The sequence below is a fragment of the Ovis canadensis genome, chromosome 11 (genome assembly GCF_042477335.2).
Source record: "Ovis canadensis isolate MfBH-ARS-UI-01 breed Bighorn chromosome 11, ARS-UI_OviCan_v2, whole genome shotgun sequence".
Taxonomy (NCBI): domain Eukaryota; kingdom Metazoa; phylum Chordata; class Mammalia; order Artiodactyla; family Bovidae; genus Ovis; species Ovis canadensis.
Window position 1 is genome coordinate 34,990,029 of NC_091255.1, and position 20,744 is coordinate 35,010,772.

General features: G+C 55.6%; 4 protein-coding genes across 5 annotated transcripts; 2 read left to right on the forward strand and 2 right to left on the reverse strand.

Annotated features, from left to right (window-relative positions):
- Window positions 1–322: 322 nt before the first annotated feature.
- Window positions 323–6,964, reverse strand: ENO3 (enolase 3). Of its 2 annotated transcripts, none has more exons than XM_069603240.1 (12): window positions 6,016–6,964; window positions 4,742–4,828; window positions 4,367–4,462; window positions 3,928–3,986; window positions 3,695–3,764; window positions 3,142–3,275; window positions 1,984–2,206; window positions 1,694–1,891; window positions 1,306–1,507; window positions 777–885; window positions 562–620; window positions 323–475 (listed from the first exon to the last, which is right to left on the reverse strand). In XM_069603240.1, exons 2-12 carry the CDS (start codon window positions 4,824–4,826, stop codon window positions 406–408), a joined length of 1,305 nt encoding a protein of 434 aa, XP_069459341.1. In that variant the 5' UTR covers window positions 4,827–4,828; window positions 6,016–6,964; the 3' UTR covers window positions 323–405. The 2 variants fall into 2 exon arrangements, with proteins under 2 accessions (XP_069459341.1, XP_069459340.1); XM_069603239.1 differs by having other exon boundaries at window positions 5,434–6,934.
- On the forward strand, window positions 6,795–11,014 carry PFN1 (profilin 1). Its single transcript, XM_069603245.1, has 3 exons — window positions 6,795–8,412; window positions 9,844–10,036; window positions 10,664–11,014. Exons 1-3 carry the CDS (start codon window positions 8,281–8,283, stop codon window positions 10,759–10,761), a joined length of 423 nt encoding a protein of 140 aa, XP_069459346.1. The 5' UTR covers window positions 6,795–8,280; the 3' UTR covers window positions 10,762–11,014.
- Window positions 11,015–11,488: 474 nt separating this feature from the next.
- Window positions 11,489–16,352, reverse strand: RNF167 (ring finger protein 167). The gene is made up of 10 exons (XM_069603241.1): window positions 15,875–16,352; window positions 15,237–15,738; window positions 15,074–15,154; window positions 13,765–13,890; window positions 13,583–13,670; window positions 13,332–13,422; window positions 13,006–13,111; window positions 12,770–12,863; window positions 12,064–12,144; window positions 11,489–11,985 (listed from the first exon to the last, which is right to left on the reverse strand). The coding sequence occupies exons 2-10, from the start codon at window positions 15,318–15,320 to the stop codon at window positions 11,687–11,689; spliced, it is 1,050 nt and encodes a 349-aa protein (XP_069459342.1). The 5' UTR covers window positions 15,321–15,738; window positions 15,875–16,352; the 3' UTR covers window positions 11,489–11,686.
- SLC25A11 (solute carrier family 25 member 11) lies at window positions 15,957–19,131 on the forward strand. Its single transcript, XM_069603242.1, has 8 exons — window positions 15,957–16,421; window positions 17,012–17,164; window positions 17,251–17,457; window positions 17,644–17,734; window positions 17,822–17,912; window positions 17,998–18,097; window positions 18,190–18,241; window positions 18,380–19,131. The coding sequence occupies exons 1-8, from the start codon at window positions 16,327–16,329 to the stop codon at window positions 18,533–18,535; spliced, it is 945 nt and encodes a 314-aa protein (XP_069459343.1). The 5' UTR covers window positions 15,957–16,326; the 3' UTR covers window positions 18,536–19,131.
- Window positions 19,132–20,744: the final 1,613 nt, after the last annotated feature.

The following is a 20,744-nucleotide window of genomic DNA, read 5'->3' on the forward strand; positions in this document are numbered from 1 at the left end:
CAGATCTGATCCAGCTTCCCCCTCATGGTGATGTCAGACCTTGGTCCTCCACCCCTCTGGAGCTGGTTCAATGTTCTGTCAGTTCCTCTTCAGCTTCATTTCACATAATGCACAGGCTTTCCCCTGCCTCCTTCCATAATGTGAGTGTAATGGTTCTGCATCCAGCCCAACTTCCTCTCTGACCAGTCCCTCACTTCCTCCTTGTTGCAGCGGGTTCCATGTCCACTCGCCCCTCCTGCCCCTACCTCTCCACCTCCTGTCTGATCCAGCCCAGGGACCAGCATCTCCTCTCCCCCTTCCCATAAACGAGCAGGCCACTGACTTGGTTGGCACCAGTGTTTTATTTCAGGGGGAAGGGCTTGAAGGCCCAGGTCTGTCCTGTGCACTCCTGGGGCCTCCAGCCTCTCACTTGGCCTTCGGGTTACGGAACTTGCGTCCAGCAAAGACAGCCTTGTCCCCAAGAGCCTCCTCAATCCTGGAAGGCAGACACGGTCAGGGCTGTGATATTCCAACCCAAAAGCCCTCAGCTCCTGATGCCCAGGCTCACTGTGCCCACGGTACCTCATGAGCTGATTGTATTTGGCCAGACGCTCTGAGCGGCATGGGGCACCAGTCTTGATCTGAAGAGAGAAGAATTCCAGGAGTTGCAAGCGATTAGAGAGAAGGGATTGCACCTGGCCCCAAGGGAGCAACCTGTGGTGGCATTCAGCTCTGGGGCAGGGAGCCAGGGACTCTAAGAAAACTCAGACACTGGGCAAAGGAGGGCCCAGGAGTACCTGTCCTGTGCAGAGCCCCACCACGAGGTCGGCGATGAAGGTGTCCTCGGTCTCTCCGGAGCGGTGGCTCACCATCACCCCCCAGCCATTAGACTGAGCCAGTTTGCAGCTGGGTGGAGAGGACACTTGATAAGGCCTGGTGGGACTTCCTCAGGGTGAAAGGCAGGGGGCTGAGTGAGGCCTTTCCGTTTTATTTTGGGGGACGAGAGATGTGTGGGGAGGGTAAAGTTCTTGAGGAAAGAGAGAAGGGGAGATTCCTGATCTTAAATTTGGATTCCTGAGATGCTGGTGGGAAGAAGCAGAATCTGGGAGATGGGGATGGCAAGGGTGGGGATGGGTTGAGGCAGCGTGACAATGACCAAAGTTCCAGGGTCAGGTCAGGAGTTAGTCAAAGGTTCGAGGTGGAGAGAGCGGGGTGGGTCAGGAGCCAAGCGGGAGTCAGACCTGGAGTTAGTGGGCAAGAGGGTGGCTGGAGAGGGTAGAGCTAGGTGGAGGGAGGCCATGATGCCCTGGGCCAGGAGGCACTCACGCCTGGATGGATTCAGTCACCGAGCCAATCTGGTTGACTTTCAACAGCAGGCAATTGCAAGCCTTCTTCTCCACCGCCTGGGCAATCCTCTTGGGGTTGGTAACTGTGAGGTCATCCCCCACAATCTGGATGTTGACCCCCGAGAGGAACGAGGTCCAGGTGGCCCAGTCATCCTGGTCAAAAGGATCCTCAATGGACACCACTGGTGGAGGAGGGAAGCAGAGTCGGGTTAAAGGTCAGAAGGGCCTCACAAAGGGGTGATGGGTCAGAAAATTGCAATGGGGCTAAGGATGGGAGGGATTGAGGTGGTGGCAGCAGAGGGGCCGAGGCCGGTGTGCTGAGCAGCTGCTGCAGACTTGGGCAGGAGCAGTGGAAGCCGGGGTCTCACCAGGGTAGTTCTTGATGAAGCTCTTGTACAGTTCGCCCAGCTTCTCTCCACTGATGTGCCGAGCGGGGTCATCAGGAGACTTGAAGTCGAGATCGTACTTCCCATTGCGATAGAACTCAGATGCTGCTACATCCATGCCAATCACCACCTTGTCGGGGTAACCAGCCGCCTGGATGGCCGTCTTCAGCAGCTCTAGGGCTGGGAGAGGGCAAGGGAGGACTTGAGGCTCCAGTGCACCCCATCTCTGTGGGGACCCCCAGCGTCCTGCCCCTCCAAGTGCTCACACTGACCTTCATTGTTCTCCAGGATGTTGGGTGCAAAGCCACCCTCATCACCCACATTGGTGGCGTCCTTCCCATACTTGGCTTTGATGACCCCCTTGAGGTGGTGGTAGACCTCGGCCCCAATGCGCATGGCTTCCCTGAAGGAGCTGGCTCCCACAGGCAGGATCATGAACTCCTGCATGGCCAGCTTGTTTCCAGCATGGGAGCCCCCGTTGATCACGTTGAAGGCCTGAGACGGGGAGAGGGTGCTCAGAACCTGGGCCAGTTTTTCCAGGAATCAAGAAGGGACTGGGGTGGCGGGGGTGGGGGGGTGAAGTCAACATGGAATCCTGGATCCCCTACTTACTGAGTGGTCTAGATGAAAAATTTTACTCCTCAGAGCCTCTGTCCTCATTTTCATAAAATAGGGATATCATCTGCTTACCTGAAGGATCTTAGGTGAAAAATTAAGAGAAGTTGGATGCACAGTTCTTAGCATGCGCACCTAACATTGTCATGGCACTCACTACAGGCCAGGCACTGCTCTAAGTTCTTTATAATATTTTATTGGCTCATTTCGTTCTCTAAACCACCCTGTAACTAGGTACAGTTTATTATCCTTCACTTTACAGATGAGGAAACTGAGGCTCAGAGAAGTTCAATAAACTTGCCAAAAGTCACACAACTAGGTAAGAGACAAAACCAGGATTCGAACCCAGCAGCTTGTCTCCAGAGCTCAGGCTCTTACACAATCTGCCTAGTAAGTAACAATAAATGGTAACATTATTGTTGCTATTAAATTCAAAGGGTTTCCATAAAGAGCAAATTTGGTTTCATAAGGATTAAAGAAGACACAAAAATAAAACGCCCAGATCTTTGCTATGAAGAAGCTCTCCATCCAATCTGGCGTTGGAGCACAGCAGAATGAAAAAGTGGAGTAACTAAGCCTGGGATTGGAACGTGAAGGAGCCAGTTACATCTAGGGAAAGAAGCAGAGAGAGGTTGAAGGGAAGGTTTGGACTGTGGGAAAGGGGAAGGTTGAAAGGGGACGGCAGTAGGAGAGGTTCCATTTCGAGAAACTGTTTCTTGGAAGTTGGGTCTGGAAGGTGGATTTTCTGGGGGCTGCCCCTGCCCTCCCCCGATGGGTGGAGTGCCTGTGGGGTGTGACCTGGTGGCTGCACTCACAGGGACTGGGAGGATCAGCTCTGGGTTCCCCGCAAGATCTGCAATGTGTCGGTAAAGCGGCACCCCCTTCTCAGCTGCTCCAGCCTTACACACGGCCAGGGACACGCCCAGGATGGCATTGGCCCCAAACTTGGCTGGAGGAAGCAAGTATAAACTGTGAGTGCTCCACCCACAGGGTTTAGGGCTGTCTCCCAGAATGTCCCCTCTGGTCACCCCAGAAAGAATCCAGAGCTCCAAACCACTGGGCACTGAGTAAGTTAACCTATCTCTTCCCCACCCTACCCGGCCCCAGGATCCCCCACCCTAGGGAAACTTGTCAACTTCATGTCTGTATCCACAGCCGGGCCCAAGCCTGGCATGGGGCAGGCATCAGGAAATGCCTGGGGGATGAGTACAAATCCCGCCCGTTACACTGTGCCCCAAAATGCAGGATGCAGAAATAATCCTAACCAGACCTCAGGCCACAGTCCTCCCCAACCCCGCCCCTGCATTCCAGCCCCTACCTCTGCCCTGGCCCCCATAGCCCATCCCCTGTCCCTAGCCCTTCACTCACATTTATTCTCTGTCCCATCCAGCTCAATCATAAATTTGTCAACTTTTTCTTGATCCACTACACTTAGTTTCTGAAAAGGCAAGTTTAAGGAGGGGAGAGCAGAAGTTAGATTTCTCAGGAGTCAGGATGTGAGCTAGAGGAAAAAGACATGCAGGTATCGGGTCAGAAGGCTTGGCTGGCCAAGCCTGAGCTTCTGGGGATGAGGCAGCAGGTGGAGTGCGTCTTCTACTTGCCTTTTCCAGCAGCGCGGGGCCGAGGGTCTTGTTGATGTGTTCCACAGCTTTCAGGACCCCTGGAGAGGCCGCAAAGCAGGGGGTTCAGATCTCCTATGCAATCAGGTCTCTTCCCGAGGCCCCCAGCTCCTGGAGAACTTTCAGTTTCCCTTCCTCTTCCGATGCCCAACCTTTTTGGCACCAGGGACCAATTTCATGGAAGACAGTTTTTGCATGGACCAGGCATGGGGTAGGGGTATGGGATGGTTTCCATATGATCCAAGTGCATTCTACTTATTGTGCACTTTATTTCTAATCTAATGTTGCCAGTGATCTGACAAGAGGTACCAGTCCGTGCCCTGGAGTTTGGGGACCCCTTCTCTACCTTATGCAGACATTTCATGCCACATCCTGAAAGCCCCCCTCACATATGGCTCCTCCAGCCTTGGTCTTTCCTCACCTTTCCCCAGGTAGCGAGACTTGTCTCCATCTCTTAGTTCCAGAGCTTCATAGATACCTGTGGAAGCGCCACTGGGCACAGCTGCTCGGAATCGGCCTGGGATGGGAGGAATTGGAAGATCACAGAGAATCCCATTCACCTCCAAAGGGCCGAGGTCTCCTCTTGGAACCCAGAGACAGGGGGCAGTGTAGAGAGACCATGGCTCCTCACTGTGGGGTGGGGGGGGGCGGAGTCAAGCTGGAAGAGCAAGGCTTGGGGAGAAGCCTGGAGAAGGGGATTCCAGAGAAAAGAGTGGATGTGGCATGCAGCTGGGGGGCAAAGGCAGATGGAGTTGGGGGTCTTCCCAGGTAAACCAATTCAATAGCCCTGGGTTACCCTTGGCCGTGTGCAGGTCCACCTCCACAGTGGGGTTGCCCCTGGAGTCCAGGATTTCCCGGGCAAAGATTTTCTGCATGGCCATGGCTGCAGGGTGAGAGGTGTGAGTAAGTGTGGACAGCTGATCCCTTAAGGAACCCCAAATCCCTTGCCCTTTAAGAGTCTTCCCCACCCCAAGGAGGCAGGTGCTGGAGCTAAAAATACCTCACAAAAAGGTCACAGACCAAAGTGGCAGGCACAGCCCCCTCCCCCACTCAGAACAGCTCCTATTCCACCCTCCCATCCTCAGAATATGGGGCCTCTCTTTTAAAACTCCACCACTTGCTGAACCCCATCTCCCACAAAGGTGCACTATGCCTTCTCCCTCCACCCCCTGGCCAAATACTCTGTTTTCCATGGCTTCCTAGCCTTTAAAGCCTCTCCTGTTACTCTACCTCACTTTTCCTGCTCCTCAGCCTTCTCCAAATCCTCAGGGGGCCCAAATTCCACCACCTGGCTCCAACTCTAACTCCCCTTCTCCGTCATCTCTGTATGCCTCTCTTCACAGTCTCGTTTTCCTATCCTTGGGTACCCCCATCCTGTATGCTCCAACTCCTCCAGGATTCTTAAGCACAAGCTGACATTTCCCCCAGGCCAGCACAGCCCTCATCCTTTACCACCCCCATCCCCTGGGGCTGGAAGATTCACCAGACCTGGGATGTCTTCGCTGGGCTCTGAGTCTAGGTGGCAGCTGGGACAGTGTCAGCTCACCCCCTCTCAGGCCGGGAATTTATCCTGGAGCCACCCTGTACCCCAGCCAGCCCCGCCTCTCCCCCTCTCCATCCTCCCCCTGAAGCCAGGCTGGCAGCCAAGTGCCCACTACAGCCTAAAGCAGCAGCTTTTGGCCCTAGGCACCTGCCCCCTTCCCAAAAGGTCAATGACTATCCCCTCCTTTCTCTGTTCTCCAATAAAACTCCTTATTTTTAATTCCGTTCCTGGGCAGAAAGAGGAGAGGGGCTTCAGAATTGGGGGGAGGGGTCTCTCCCCGTGTCAGGATTGTATTCCTCTTTTGCAAAGGTTAAAGAGGAACTAGTGCCCTTTAGGAAAGGCCAAGGGTAACCTGAGCCCTACAGGGCTGGGGAGGGGGCCTGGAAAAGGGGCTGCAGGAGTGACATCCATAGCTCACTTGGCGGGCGGGGGACTGCCTCTGTCCTCAATGGGAGGTGGGGAGGGGGTTCCGGCCGAGAGCAGAGCTCTAAATTGAACTGCCCACTCAGAAGGCGAGAGGGTCTCACCTCTCGGGGTCCTCAAGGCGGTCTCTCTCCGCTCCACCCCATCCTACCCTCTCCCGGCCGGCGAGGGGAGTGGGGGAGGGGGGGAGACAGACGAATTTAGACAGGCCCTAGGAGTTGGCGCGGCGCCCTGCTGATAGCGCTGGGACAGCACTTATCGCCGGCGTGGAAGCTGTCAGTCAGAAGCCCTTTCTCCACCGATCGCGACTGCTGGCGCTTTAGGGCGTGATCCCAGCCCATCAATGAATGGTGCTGAATCAAAAGTGACCCCCCAAAAAATGAATGGACAGAAGGTGAAGTGCCCCTTTCTGAGCGTCTGACCGCCGGGGGCCAATCGGGTGGGCCTCTAGCACGGCGGGGAAGTGGGTCTCTGCAGTCTGTGACTCTCTCCGTCTCAGTGGGTGCGGCGCAAGTAAAGTCAGCCCTGACTTTGGCTGCAGCTCCGGCCAGGAGCGGAGGGCATGCGGGTTTCAAGCCGGCTGGCCGGCCGGCGGGCGAGGGTCACCGGCTTCTCGGCTCTTCGCCCCGGACTCGGGAGACCTAGCCTGCCGGCGCCTGAGCGGCCGGCGCCCGGTGACTCACCCCCAAGCTCTCTCCCGAGCTCCCCTCCCCGCCCTGCCCCGCGGTGTGTCTCCCAGCCTTCTCGCCACCCCCCACCCCCTTATCTCTGGCCGCTCCCTCTCGGGAGATTTCCACCCTGGGGTAGGGGGTGCGGTAGGCCAGAGGTCAGGATGGCGGGCGGGGAGCGCCGCCACGTGCCCGCCTGCGGCCCCGCCCGAGTTGGCCAGTGACTCAGCCGCGGCGGCTGTCGAGGAACACTGGTTCGGGGGGCGTCGGGTGCTCCGTGGGTTCCGAGTGGCCGCGCCCGCTACGGAGGACAGGAGGGAAACGAAGCCCCTTCGCGCCCGGGAGCCGCCCCTCCCCCGAGGGACCGGAAGCGGCCTAGCCCCTCAGCGGCCCCGGCGGCCAGCGCGAGCTAGAGTCACCTAAGCCGGACTCCAGGTCCTGCCCCACCCGCTTCCCGGTGGATAGCTAGCGAACTCATCGCACACAAGTTCTTAGCTTAAGTTTTACTGAAAAAGAACAAGAAAAACCCAAAAGGGCAAAGTTGAAGGGACTTTCCTCCTCTTGAAAAAGTTGCAATCTTGAGAAACCGCTTAGTATTCTTCCGCCTTGGAAAATAGGCCCGCCCGTCTGGCCCCACGGTGCTCAATGACCTCTGCAGACACGGGCCAAGGGGCACAGCCGGTGACCCAAACTGCTGACCGGGGTTCGGGCAGGGCTGGGACGTGGAGTGAGGAATGAGGCTGGAGCCGATCCAGTGAGTCACAACCCCCTGGAGTCGAGGTGGGCTCCAGTGAGTACCGCTTGTGCCGCCCGGGCAGATGCTGGGGACAGAAGTGTCCCTGGTGGGTGCCTTCAATTCTGAAGACGGCCGGGGGTATTTGGTCTAATTTCCTTTTACTACCTTATTTCTTGAATAAATAAAATCAAGAGGGCAGAAGCGGCCAGGCACACGCCACGCCTCGCCTCCGCCCCTTCCGCCCGGCGGGAGACACGTCCCCGGCCTGCCTGCCCTCGCCGAGGGTCCAAATCAGTCCCGCTTGGCGCGCCCGGGCGCGCGCCCGCGAAGCCCGCCGTCTGCCCTAACCGCCCCACGCGCTTTCCCTCCCGGCCCCGGCGCAGGCGCGGGCGCACGCGCCCCGCCGCCGCCCGCCGTTCCTGCCCCCGGCAGAGGTGGGGGAAGGGGGAGTCGTTCTGTTTAACCCTGAGTTACCCGAATCCTCTTTAATTTGCTAAATTAGCAGTTTGCTAATTCTTACTTCTTTCACTTTCCTTCTTCCCTCTGGCTCACTACCTTTCCTTCCACTAAAGTCTGATAGTTTAGGCGGAGTGGAGCGGGCCCTAACCTTAACCCATCCCCACCCACCCCGATTCTTTTTGCCTCGCTTTCCATCGAACTCTGCAAATTTTGCAATAGGGGGAGGGATTTTTTAAAATGCATTTGCAAAGTTCGGTATCTGGGCAGGAGAGGGGAGGGAGAGAGGGAGTGGGGAGCAAGCCCCGCCCCCACCGCCCTTTGCAAATAAAAATCTAGGGGGGTGGGGAGGAGCAGGAAGTGGCGGTGCGAGGGCTGCTGCACAGCTAGCAGAGCCGCGGTCCGGACGGCAGCGCGTGCCCCAAGCTCTCCGTCTTCCCCCGCCCGCCAGCCCGAGCCCAGCCCGCGGCCCCAGCAGCAGCCCCGAGAGCAGCCCCAATAGCAGCGCCATGGCCGGGTGGAACGCCTACATCGACAACCTCATGGCGGACGGGACCTGTCAGGACGCAGCCATCGTGGGCTATAAGGACTCGCCCTCCGTCTGGGCCGCCGTCCCCGGCAAGACCTTCGTCAACATCACGGTACTGAGAGGCCTGCACAGTCCTGGGGACTGGCCCGGCTTGGACCCTGAGGGAGGGACTCGGGTGGGGGCGGGCGCGGTCTGCGGAGGGCGGCGAAAGGCCGTGACCCGGTCCTTGCCCTGGAAGTGGCGCGAATGGCGGCTGCACGTGAGCGGGCCCCTCCATGGCCCCCTGAATCCTCCGCCCCGGGCGGCGGCGCCCAGCCCGCCCGCCGCCCCGCTTTCCGCGACGGGGCGTTACATCCGGGGCACGGGGCGGGGAGGGTGCGCCGCCCGGTGAGGCGGCCCACTTCCGCCTCCTCCAGGGCGGGTCGGGCACGCGCCGTAGTTTCTACCCAGGATTTTGATTGAGCAGGGACTTGGGGACCCCGGGACCCCTAGCTCCACTTCCGGCTGCCAGCTCGCGCCCCTTCCACTATTGTTCCTCTGAACCGGGAGGGAGCCCCAGTCGCATGGCCTGGGTCCCTAGCCCGATCTCCGTGGGTTCCCTGCCCCTCCCAACTCCATTAGAGAGGGCTAGGGCGCCACACGACGACCCCCTCCCCGCCAGTCGGCCGGTCGGACTCAGCATTCTTGAGAGACCAGTCCCGGGAGTCCCCTCGCCTTCCCTTCCCGCCATCAGGCAGGGCCTGGAGCAGGGGAACTTTGTGAGAAGTTCTAGGACAGTATAAGTGAAGGAAGAAGGGATGACTGCTGCTGTCCCCATCACCAACTCCCCTGTCCACACTGCCCGGAAGTGGGGAGGGGGAGCGGAAGTTCGAAAGGGGGGGAAGGGGATTTCCGGGCGGGAGGGGACCGGATGTGGGGATTTGGGGTGTAAGGGGGAGGGGAAGATACGTTCCCCGGGGTATCTAGACCCGAGAGCTGGCTGTCGGGTCTAGCCCCAGGCCCCCTCCAAAAGTTCTTCGACTTTCGCTGAATGCCCCCAGGCATCTGCTTGCTCATCTTAGAGCATAGATACCTGAACCTAAACTCTAAGTTACTTAGAGACCCAGGCGTCCGGGCCCCTAACAACTCCTGCAGAACCTTTGACCAAATAAGGGCAAAGTTGCTTCTCCTGCTTTGCCCGCCCCCTCCCTTCCCCTCTTCGCTTCTGCTTTTCCTGAAGGAGAGTTCTGAGCATCCAAGGCTCTCCACTCCATTCTCTTAACTGGTTTTTGGCCCCATTTATTTACTGGGTTTGCTTTCCCTAATCTAAATCGACATCTGAGTGAGAGGACCATGTTGTCCCTTCCTGTTACCATTCTCTAGGTTTCAAGATCATATTTTTGTGCACTTCCAACAATCCTGAGTTTCTCAAATTTCACGAATGTGTACAAAGCACATAACATACACCTTTCACCCCAGGGGGCTTAGCTTCCTTGAGAAATGGAAGACAGGTGAGAACTTTGGTGTATTGACTAACTTGCTGGGTGCTTGGTTCCCTTTTCAGCCTGCTGAGGTCGGTATCCTGGTTGGCAAAGACCGGTCAAGTTTTTTCGTGAATGGGCTAACGCTTGGGGGCCAGAAATGTTCTGTGATCCGGGACTCACTGCTGCAGGATGGAGAATTTACCATGGATCTTCGTACCAAGAGCACCGGTGGAGCCCCAACTTTCAATATCACTGTCACCATGACTGCCAAGAGTGAGTTCTTACCCATTCTCTAGCTCCAAAATCCCTAACGTACCTCCTTTTGTTAATCTTTTGGGTTCTTCTGTGTGGTCACTTAGTATGAAAGGATCAAACCAGGTTTCTACTCCCAGCCTGCCGGATGCTGGGGAATCGAATTGTTCCTCTAGTTCTGTCTCAGTGCCTCACCATACGCCTCACCATACGGTGTAGAGAAGTTGAACTGTATTACCTCTTAAGTTGCTTCTTACCTTGAGCATTTTCAGAGGAGAAACTCCCTGTTTTCTTGGAGGAGGTAAAAGCTTCATTGTAAGTCAGCATTCTGCTCTTGTCTTTTGAGCTCTTTTGTGAAAACTTGGAGGTGGCCGGCTCATCCACAGCCATTTCTAGCCTGAACACATGAGTCAACAGTCTAGGAGCCTTTGACCCCTAAATTTTACTGTGCTCCTTTCCAGCCTTTAAGCTTGATTTTCCCCTTTTGAAAAGACCTATTGTTTCAGGGTGACTGACAGCCTGCCTGTGTGTGGGGGGTTGGGAGAGATGAGGTTGGGTTACAGCCCCCAGGGTTGGACAGCTGCTGAACAGCTGGCAGGGGGTGGGGTGGTGACACCTGGGTCCTAGCCTCCTTTCTCTTTCCTCCAGCGCTAGTCCTGCTGATGGGCAAAGAAGGTGTCCACGGCGGTATGATCAACAAGAAATGTTATGAAATGGCTTCTCACCTGCGGCGTTCCCAGTACTGACCTCGTCTGGCCCTCCCCTCACCACTCCCCACTGCTTTTGCACCCCTCTCCTTCCCACACACATACATACACCATTTTTATTTTTTGGGCCATTACCCCACACCCCTTATTGCTGCCAAAACCACATGGGCTGGGGGCCTGGGCTGGATGGACAGACATCCCCTGCCCCCAGCCCGTACCCCTCCTGTGTGTGGTTGGAAAACTTTTTTGTTTTTTGGGTTTTTTTTCTGAATAAAAAAGATTCTACTAACAAGGTGCTGTGTGGTTTTAGCCTGGGTGTCAGGATGGAAGACAGCTCTTGTGACCTGTCTCCTTTATCCTGGCTTGGGGTTAGAAGCGGCAGGAGAGTTTAGGAAATACAAAGTCTAAGATTTTGAGCTTCTTGCTTTCATGTCCAGGATTAAACACCTGGCCAGATTGGCCAGGCCTTCTCCAATAACATATCCAGCCCTAGGTTCCCAGTGTGCTAGCTAGATGAATTGGTGGATAATGGAACAGAGCCATCCAGACCAGAGAATGGGTCCAGGCCTGTGGGCAAGGCAGAGCCAGTTGAGTCATCTTCATGTGTGGGTGGGGCTCTCCCTCTCTGAGTCACAACAGATGCCTACTGGGGCTGTCCCCAAGATGGCAGGTTAGCCTCCCCTCCCCGCACACCCCTGTATGGTAGAAAGGGGCAGTTCCCCCAAAGATAATACATTTCCCTGTGTGAGAATGATCTCACCCTTCCTTAGTCCACAAAAACAGTTTTATTAACCCAGTAAGTGAAGACCCTGTCCCTTTGTACCCCGAACCACTTCAAAAGGACGGAGCTGGGTAAGGGGAGAAATCTGGGGTGGAAGTATTTCCTATCCCTCAAAACTAGAAGACTGAAGAGAGCAAGAGGGGCTGTGCAAACAGGTCATCAGAGGTGGTGCGGAAGGGAGTATTAAACCAGGATGGCAGCTGAAGAGGTAGAGGGTGAGGGGTCTGTTGAAGACCCAGGAAAGACAAGGGGTGCTGGAGCTAGAGAGCCAAAGGAGGAGGGAGGTGTGGGGCTGGAGCCCAGAAGAGGGGTCCGTTCTGAGGCAGGCTGGTCCCTTGGCTCCCCTTCCTCATCACCCTCTTGTCCCTGGGTTTCTTCCTCCTGCTCATCATCCCCAGGACCCCGATGCACAGGCTGCTTGCAGATGGGGCAGGTCTTCCGGGTTTGAGTGAGCCAGGGGTCCACACAGCGGCTGTGATAAGCTGCCAAGAGGAATGAGGTAAAGCACCTGATGCCTGCTGGGGGCCTGGGGACATGGGCACAGGAAGTGAGGGCCTCACCGTGAGCACAGGGGAGTACCCTCAGCTTGTCCCCATCCTCATATTCATCCAGGCAGATGGCACACACATCATACTGGTCTCCTAGTGGAAGAAGAAAGTTTTTACAGAACCATTCTAAACCAGGGCCCACAGGAAGTCACTCTGGGAGGCCTGTGCTAAACCTGCAAGATATTTTTCTATCTCTAAAGAGCCAGAGGAAGAGCTAAGATGAGCAGGGTGGAACATGAGGAATCTGGGGTTAGAAGGCACAAGCAAAGAGAAGCAGAGGTAAGAAGGGAAGTGGGTTTTCTGGGGGTTAGTGTTAGTGGAGAGATAGTGAGTGGGAGGAGAGGAAGTGGGGCGGGGCTTCTGCCATAGCCTTATAAGGGCATTGGAGGCTCCAGGCCTGAAGACCCAGCCCCTTCTTACCTGTGCCTTCCTTCTCTGGCAGCATCTTCCCCGCTCCTATTTTTCTGCTTCATCCACCTTCTCTCTTACGAGAAAGGTCCTCCATCTTTCCCCCTCCCCCCAACTATTCCATTTAATCATCTTTGTTTTCCATCTCCTGCTCTAAACCTGTTCTGTCCTTTTATGTACGGCTTTAAAAAGGAAAGATGGCATCTCAAACTGAGATCTCCCTGCCATCTCTGCCCCTTATCTCCTGGGCTTCAACTCCATCAGAACCAGGTAAGTGGTGGGAAAGGCCTGCTCCTCTAACCCTCCTCACCCTTCTGATAGTCATGTGTAGGGATCTGTTTCAGCTGCTCTTTGGTCAGTCGATTCCGCTGGAGCCGTTTCCTATGCTGGATGCAACGAACTATCTGGTGAAAGGGAGTGGATGCATCAGTCTTAGAAGAAATCTGGACAATCCAGTATAAACCATCCCTGTCTTGCAACCCCAGAGCCAATCTGGCTTTAAAATCTGGCCTTGACTCTTCCCATCTTGGTCCCTGAGCTACTCACCATCACTGCTCCCATGGCCAAAACCAGCAGTCCTACAATCCCTGTGAAAGGGATGAGGTAATAGCCCAAGGGGAAGCTATTGTCTGGGACCAGAAGCACCCGAGCCCTGGGAAAAGGAAGACCAATATCAGAGGGGCAGAAAAGGCAAAAGGGCAAAGAAAGAGGGACAAAGTAACTGGCTCTGGACAGGGCGGGTGGGGATGGGGGAGAAAGTACCAAGAGGAAGAGTATGATGGGCCTGAGGCTGAATGGTTGGGGCACAGGCTTGGGCTCCAGGATGGCATGGAAGTGCTGAAGGAAGAGTAGGAAGGAGGGACAGGTCCTACCCCTTCTCGTAGACAAAGAGGGCACGCAGGTACTCGGAGCTCCTCTCCCCAATAAACACAGACGGGATCCAGATCTGCTGCTGGATTTCCTCTGCAGGGATGAGGGCATTACACTGGGGACCCAAGCTGCCACACGAATCCTTTGACTCTCTTGTCCCATCCCACCCAAAGCACTGATTTCCCTAAGGCTCCACCCCTCCTGCCATCCTCTCAGTCTAAGCTCTACTGAAAATGTAGATGTCCAGCCTTACCACTATTCCACACCATGTTCAGAAGTTCATTGGAATTCACATTGTGTACCACAGCTGCACCATACCCAGCCTTCTGAGCATTTAGGACCTAGGGAGAAAAGGCAGATAAGAAACTGTCATGGGCGTTGCCACCTTTTGTTCCTGGTGCTCACCCTCCCAGCTCCCACACCACATTCAGCAACCTTGAGGTCAAAGTTGCAGTCGAATCTTCGAAGCAGTGCAATAAAGACTGACCCGTTGACCGGGGCTGGGGGTGGTGGGGCAATGGGGCTGCAGGCATTGTCTGGGTGAGCCTCCACAAGGAAGCCCTGGGGAAGAGAAGCAAACAACAGTTGGATTTCATCTCCCTGGGTTCTGCTCCCCACAGGTTCCACCATGCACACTGGCTCCCACATCCTGCACATCCTCGTTCCTGGGGTTGGTCTGAGCAACCACACCAAAGTCGGAAATCTACCTCTTAACCTTCTGAAGATGCAATTCTGGGCAAACAACGGCCCTTTACTAGATTCTGCATCATCCTTCTCTTTCCCACATGAGCTAATCTGTACCCCCACTCCTGGCTAATTCTTCGGCCTTCCAGTTCCCCACTCACTGTAATTCGATTCTCCATTCATCCACATCACTTTCTCAAGTTATTTCACATTCTCTGCTCTAGTACACACTTGTTTAAAAAAAAAAAAAAAAAGGAGGTATTTGCGCTGAGCCCCCTGTTACCAAACGCAATACTTCCTCCAAGAATGGAATCTTAAACCAGTCTATCTGGAGTTACATGATCAGCATTAGTGAAGTAATCTGCCTGATAGACCCCTTCTGTCCCCTAAAGCAAGGTGATTTTGCCACAAACAAATCTTTGCTAGTATAACTCTTGTCCCACCCCTTTCTGCCCGTAAATCTTTCATTTTGTATAGTTCTTCAGAGATCTATCTGCTGGGTTCATGGGTCATTAAATAAAAGCCAGTAAGAGCTTTAAAATTCAGTCCTGTTGAATTTTATTTCTTAACACCTCCCTTTAATTTTCCAATTACCCATCTTACAAACAACAATACTGGTATTTATGGTCCAACTGAGTTCCTGCTATATGGTAGTCTGTGAAAAAGTACTACAAAACTGCTTGTCTAATTTAATCCTCCCAATAATCCTGTGATAAGTTCTATTATTTACCCATTTTACAGTAAAACAAACTAAGGCTCAGAGAGATACTTAACTTGTCAAGATCATAAGGGCATTAAGGCTCTAGAGACCCTACTGATGAGCACCACTAGCCCTACCTGTTATCTTAGTCCACTTTCAGTTTCCCTTCCGAGGCCCAGAGTTCTAGGAGTAGACTTTGTCTTTTACCTCCAGATTCTGGATTGCCACCACACTAGACGTGCTCTTGCACTTAGTCCTAACTTGACACTTTTCCCACTAACAGCTTCATCCAAGAAAGCCTCCTGAACCTCCACCCAGGAGAGATAATTTAAGGAAACAGGAAAAAGGGAAGAAAATCACCTGAAGTCCCTCCTGGCTCAAAGCAGCCCCGAAGAGAGCTGGGAGGTCTGCAAAGTCCATGCTGGCATTGTGGTCCGAGATCTGCGGACAGGAGTCCGTGTTGGCCCTTTAGTCTGCAACCTCTCCCTTCAGCGCCCTTCCCCCATTGGCCCCTCCGACTCACCGCTCGAATAAGCCCCCGGCTGGGGGCCGCTCCCCACAGCACAGTGACCACAACCACAGGAAGCGGGAAGGCCGCAGGGTGCATGGCAGCGGGAGGAGAGGCGGAGGGGGCCGCGTCCGGATAACAGGAACAGAAACGGAGTTCTGCGCCCTCTCTGGCCCTCCTTCAGGATCCCAGGGGTCCAACCACCCCCAGGTCCCACTTCCCAGCTACATGGGGGCTCGGGAAAGGACCTCCGACTCGGGGAGTGAGGTACCCAACTAGTCTATTGGAGCTGGGAGGGAGAGACTAAAAATAACCTTTTTCTGATATAGGAATAAAACCGGGAAAGGGGACGGAGACCAGCACAGGTGACAGAAAAACTTCTGGAAGGGAGGGGGAGCTCAAAGGGGTGGGACTTCCGGCCAGGTGGGCCGTCTTCCCATCCCCTGGAAAAGAGTTTCCGGCAAAGAAAGTCAGGCCGCTTCCAGCATTGGACGCTCACGACTAAGGACTTCCGGTTCTAAAAGACCGATTAAAAGAAAGGTCAGAGGTGGAGGCAGTGCCTGTGGCAATGAAAGGGGCGCCGATGCATCAGATGACTACTTAGTCGTTTCCCCGCTAGTGCCTAGGACCCTGCAACACCCCGGTTTACAAACCTGTCCTCCTTCTGGCCGCCGCGGTACCTTCAAGTCTCGCGAGAGGCTTCACCACATTTCCCTCCCACCAGCTGACAGCTTCCTCTATGTATCGCGAGAGACCGCCTAATTCTGACTAGCCTAGCTCAGTCCATCTCGCGAGACCTTTAGATACCCTCCTCTCCGTTTTCCCGCGGTTCCAATTCGATAAAAATTGCGCCTTAGCTTCGGCTTCCAAAATCAGCCACACCCCTTCCCGCATCCATTCTTGAAGCTCCTCCTTCAGCTCCGCCTTACTCCCGGCCGCCTTTGCGCTCGCGCCTGCGCCTGCGCCAACTTCCAGCTAGCGCTGGACCTGAGAGCCGGAGGGGCGTGCGCGCGCGCCCTCGCCCCTGTTGCGCGCGCGGTGTCACCTTGGGCGCGAGCGGGGCCGCGCGCGCACGGTACCGCGAGCCGAGGGCCATTGAGTGGCGATGGCGGCGACGGCGAGTCCCGGGGCTTCTGGGATGGACGGGAAGCCCCGTACCTCCCCTAAGTCCGTCAAGTTCCTGTTTGGGGGCCTGGCCGGGTAAGCTCAGGCCCCAGGGATGGGACAGGAGGAGGAAGGGACGGGTGCAAGGAACCGGGCCCGGTTCTTCTTTGGGTGTGTTGCAGTGAACCGAGCTGACACGGGGTCAGTGCCGTCCCCATCGTATTGCAAGATACTTGATGGGCTGCCAGGATCTTTTCACCCATCGCAGGGCCTCTGGGCTGCATGCACGACCCCCACCAGACCACCTGAGTTTCCCAACCTATTGCTTGACTGCGGGACTGTTTGGGGTTTCAGGTCATTGCATGGCTCCTGCTGGACTATATGGGGTCCCAGATCATGAATGCCCACCTCCCCTTGGATTGGACTGCACGCAGTCCCGGGGTCACTGCTTGATACCCTTGTTGCTGCGTGAAACGCTTTCATTGCATGGTCCCTTCTGGACTGCTGGACTTTTAAGACCCATTGCTCTTGATACAGGTAGAGACTCTTGTACACGTGCCCACCAGCTCCTGAACACTTAGTGGCATGGCAGGCCCTGCCCTTTGTGACCTCTTGTTGCTGAGCTCCAAGGGACTTTGGTAGATCTGAGACACCTAGCCGTTGATGCCACCCCTGTCTTCCCCCAGGATGGGAGCTACAGTTTTTGTGCAGCCCTTGGACCTCGTGAAGAACCGGATGCAGCTGAGTGGGGAAGGAGCCAAGACACGAGAGTACAAAACCAGCTTCCATGCCCTCACCAGCATCCTGAGAGCAGAAGGGCTGAGGGGCATTTACACCGGGTACTGGGGCCAAAGGATGGGGGTAGGTTGTGGGTTGACAGCTCTAGACCTGGGCTTGACTCAGACCCCTTCACTCCCCTCCCCAGGCTATCAGCTGGCCTGTTGCGCCAGGCCACCTACACTACTACTCGCCTTGGTATCTATACCGTGCTGTTTGAGCGCCTGACTGGGACTGATGGTACACCCCCTGGCTTTCTGCTGAAGGCCGTGATTGGCATGACTGCAGGTGCAACTGGTGCCTTTGTGGGGACACCAGCTGAGGTGGCTCTTATCCGCATGACCGCTGATGGCCGGTGAGTTCTAGGTCTGAGCCTGCCCCGAGCACCATTCCCTGGAATCTAGTATGAAAGAAGTGATTTCTTATCCTAGATCTAGGGCACAGCATTCACCTGTTCACAGCATTCTGGCCTTCCTTTCTTTGCGCCTGTGGGGGCAGAGTGGTCTAGCCCAAACTTGGCTTCTCCCTGCCTTCCCACCAGGCTTCCAGTTGACCAGCGTCGTGGCTACAAAAACGTGTTTAATGCCCTGTTTCGAATTGTCCAGGAAGAGGGGGTCCTCACACTATGGAGGGTGAGTAGAGGGGCTGGAGACTTAGGGGACCTGGGGTCCAGTCTTGGGCATTTCTGACTCCCCCTCCCCCTCCACCCCTCACCCCAGGGCTGCATCCCTACCATGGCTCGGGCTGTCGTCGTTAACGCCGCCCAGCTTGCCTCCTACTCCCAGTCCAAGCAGTTTTTACTGGACTCAGGTGAGACCCAGAGCTGAGCCCTCAGCTCCCAGCTAGCCTGGACCAGCTTTGAGCTGACTGCCACCCCCTGCTCCACCTCCCCCAGGCTACTTCTCTGACAACATCCTGTGCCACTTCTGTGCTAGCATGATCAGTGGCCTGGTCACCACTGCCGCTTCCATGCCCGTGGACATTGTCAAGACCCGGTGAGTATCTGGACAATCTGCACAGACCTGGGCCTGGAGAGGGATGAGAAAGGCCCTCTTATGTCCTCATGTCCTTGCCTCCTGTCCTTCAGGATCCAGAACATGCGGATGATTGATGGGAAGCCAGAATACAAGAATGGGCTGGTGAGGAACCAGAGCCTGGGGCTTGGGCTGCAGGATCGGATGCTGGGAGGCAGGGGGAGAAGGCAATAGCTGGGTAAGAGGAAGGGGACCCCAGAGGCTAGGTCCTAGCCTCAGTGCCCTGCCTGCCTTCCTGTCTAGGATGTGCTGGTGAAGGTCGTCCGCTACGAGGGCTTCTTCAGCCTGTGGAAGGGCTTTACACCATACTATGCCCGCCTGGGCCCCCACACTGTCCTCACTTTCATCTTCTTGGAGCAGATGAACAAGGCCTACAAGCGTCTCTTCCTCAGTGGCTGAGGCAGGTGAGGGGCCTGGAGTCACTGCACCGGGCCTCCGTCTCACCCCCTGCTCCTACAGTCAGTGTGCCCCCCCAACCCTGGGGGCCTGGACTCTGCCACCCTGGGCCCCCTCTATTTATTTTCCCAACACAGTGTGGTTCCCTGCTCTACGGTTAAAGACTTTGGCCTGTCCTGCCCAGCTCCAGCTTGCCCTCCTTGCCCTGATCAGCATCATCTCTGTCCCTGGCTGTACCTTGAGGGGACCTTGGAAGCTCACTAGGGATTTCTGGGGCCTCCTTGGATATTAGTTTCAGGGCACATAGGACAGCAGAAGCCCCTCCGTTCTCAGTGGGGAAACCAAGGCAGGGCTGAAGGGACAGGAGAGAGCAGAAGCTGTCAAGATGATCAAAGGTCTGCAGTAGGAGGACGTGGCCCTTCCTCCCTCCACCTCACTGAGGACATAATCAATAAATTGGATTGCTGACACCACCCCCAAATCTGGAGAGTTGTGGGCACAGGACGGGGAGGAGACCGGACAAATGAGCAGATGCTCCTGGAGAATAGGAACTGGAGTTTGTAAGAAAATTATTAAAGAAAGAGCACTCACGGTTTTTATACAAGTGTTATATATAAATCAGTCATATTGCAGCAGCTGACATATGAGAAAAACCCAAACTCCAGTCTTCCCAGCCGCTCCCCCAAGAACTCGGCAGACGCCCAGGTTGTCTCATGTAATCCCCAGGAAGAGCCTTGGGAGTCTGGTGACTGCTTCTGCAGCCTGAAGAGGGAGGGATTACAGCCTGAGAGGAGAAGGCTGACCTTTGAGGTGGCGGGGGGAGTGCGGGGAGCAGGTCATGGAGTGGACACACAGTCAGGCCCCCAGAGCCTGGAGGCTTAGGAAGGGGAAGATGTTTGCCGGAGACATGATCTGGGCCACAGGCTGGGGAGGGTGATTGCCTTCTTTGTTTCTTTAGATGTGAGATACCAGGCCCTGCCCTCAAGAAGTTTAGAAACCTCTTAGGACATAAAAGGACATAGGAAGGTCAGTTGGAAGAAGAGCCTGGTGCTTGAGGCCTGAAGGCTTCTCCGGAGCCAGGCCAGGGAACAGGCAGGCAGCAGCTGAGAGCTGTCCCCTTGGCAGAACCCGTCAGTAGAAGCAGAAGTTGAGCTCAACAGCCTGGCGGTGCAGCCCGGTCCTCCCACCTCTGCCTCTTGTCTTACCCGCTCTGCACACTGCTGGCCTGGGCCGCAGGCGCTGCTTAGGGACACTTGAAGCCTGGATCTTGTCCTTAATGAGTTCCAAGTCCAGAGAGAGGAGAGTGACACAGAAACAGAGTCACCAGCAGACCACTGCAGGGTGACATGAAGCACCCAGGCCGGTCTGGGCCAGAAGAGACTGCACAGTAACCAACTGGTCAGGGAAGCAGGGCGGGGAAGCATTCCTGGCCCTCTGAGAGCAAAGGCTTAGAGAAACTCTGAGGAGCCGGTAATCTCTGCAGAGCCTAATAGCTGGAGCACAGGCAGTGAAGTGTTTGCTGGGAGAGGGGAAGCCGGACCATTAGGTGGATTGGTGCACAGAAGTCGTCGGTGGCCAAGCTCAAGAGCTGTCTTCTATTATGGGAAGAGTTCAAAGCAAGAAAAGAAATGTCAGGGTTTCACATTAGGAAGATTCTCCCTGCACCACCCAAAGGAGGAAGGGGTCTCCCTGGAGCCAGAAATGCTTAGCCCTCACTCGCATTCTCTGGACCCCAAGTCTGGGTTTGGGCTAGAGGCAGGAGAGAAAGTCTGCCCAGCATGCTAAGGGGAATGGCGGAGCCCATGGCACCTGGGGAAGAGAAGTGGGCTCCATTTGCCTGCCTCCTGGCTTGATAGCAGGAAACCTGAGATTAACTCAGTAAAACCCACCAAGATGGTGCACACTGCCAGGCTCTCCCCTGCCCTGCCCCCCTGGGCAGAGCAGGAGAGCTGTGTTTCTGGTGCCCCCCAGTGCCAGGAAGCACCCACCTGGCCTAGTACTGCGGGCTGCAGGCAGATACCCTCAGTAGCATCCCTGAGCTCCCAGGAAACTTCTGATTCTTGACTTGGAACTTGCTCGCGGTGGCCTGGTTGTTGGTGACCCCTGGAGGAGAGAAGGAAGGCACCCCGGGCAGGGGAGGCCAGGTCAGGACTAGAGCTTCTGAGCAGTGCAACTAGGGTGGGGCAGATGGGGCCTTGGGAATGCTGGTGAA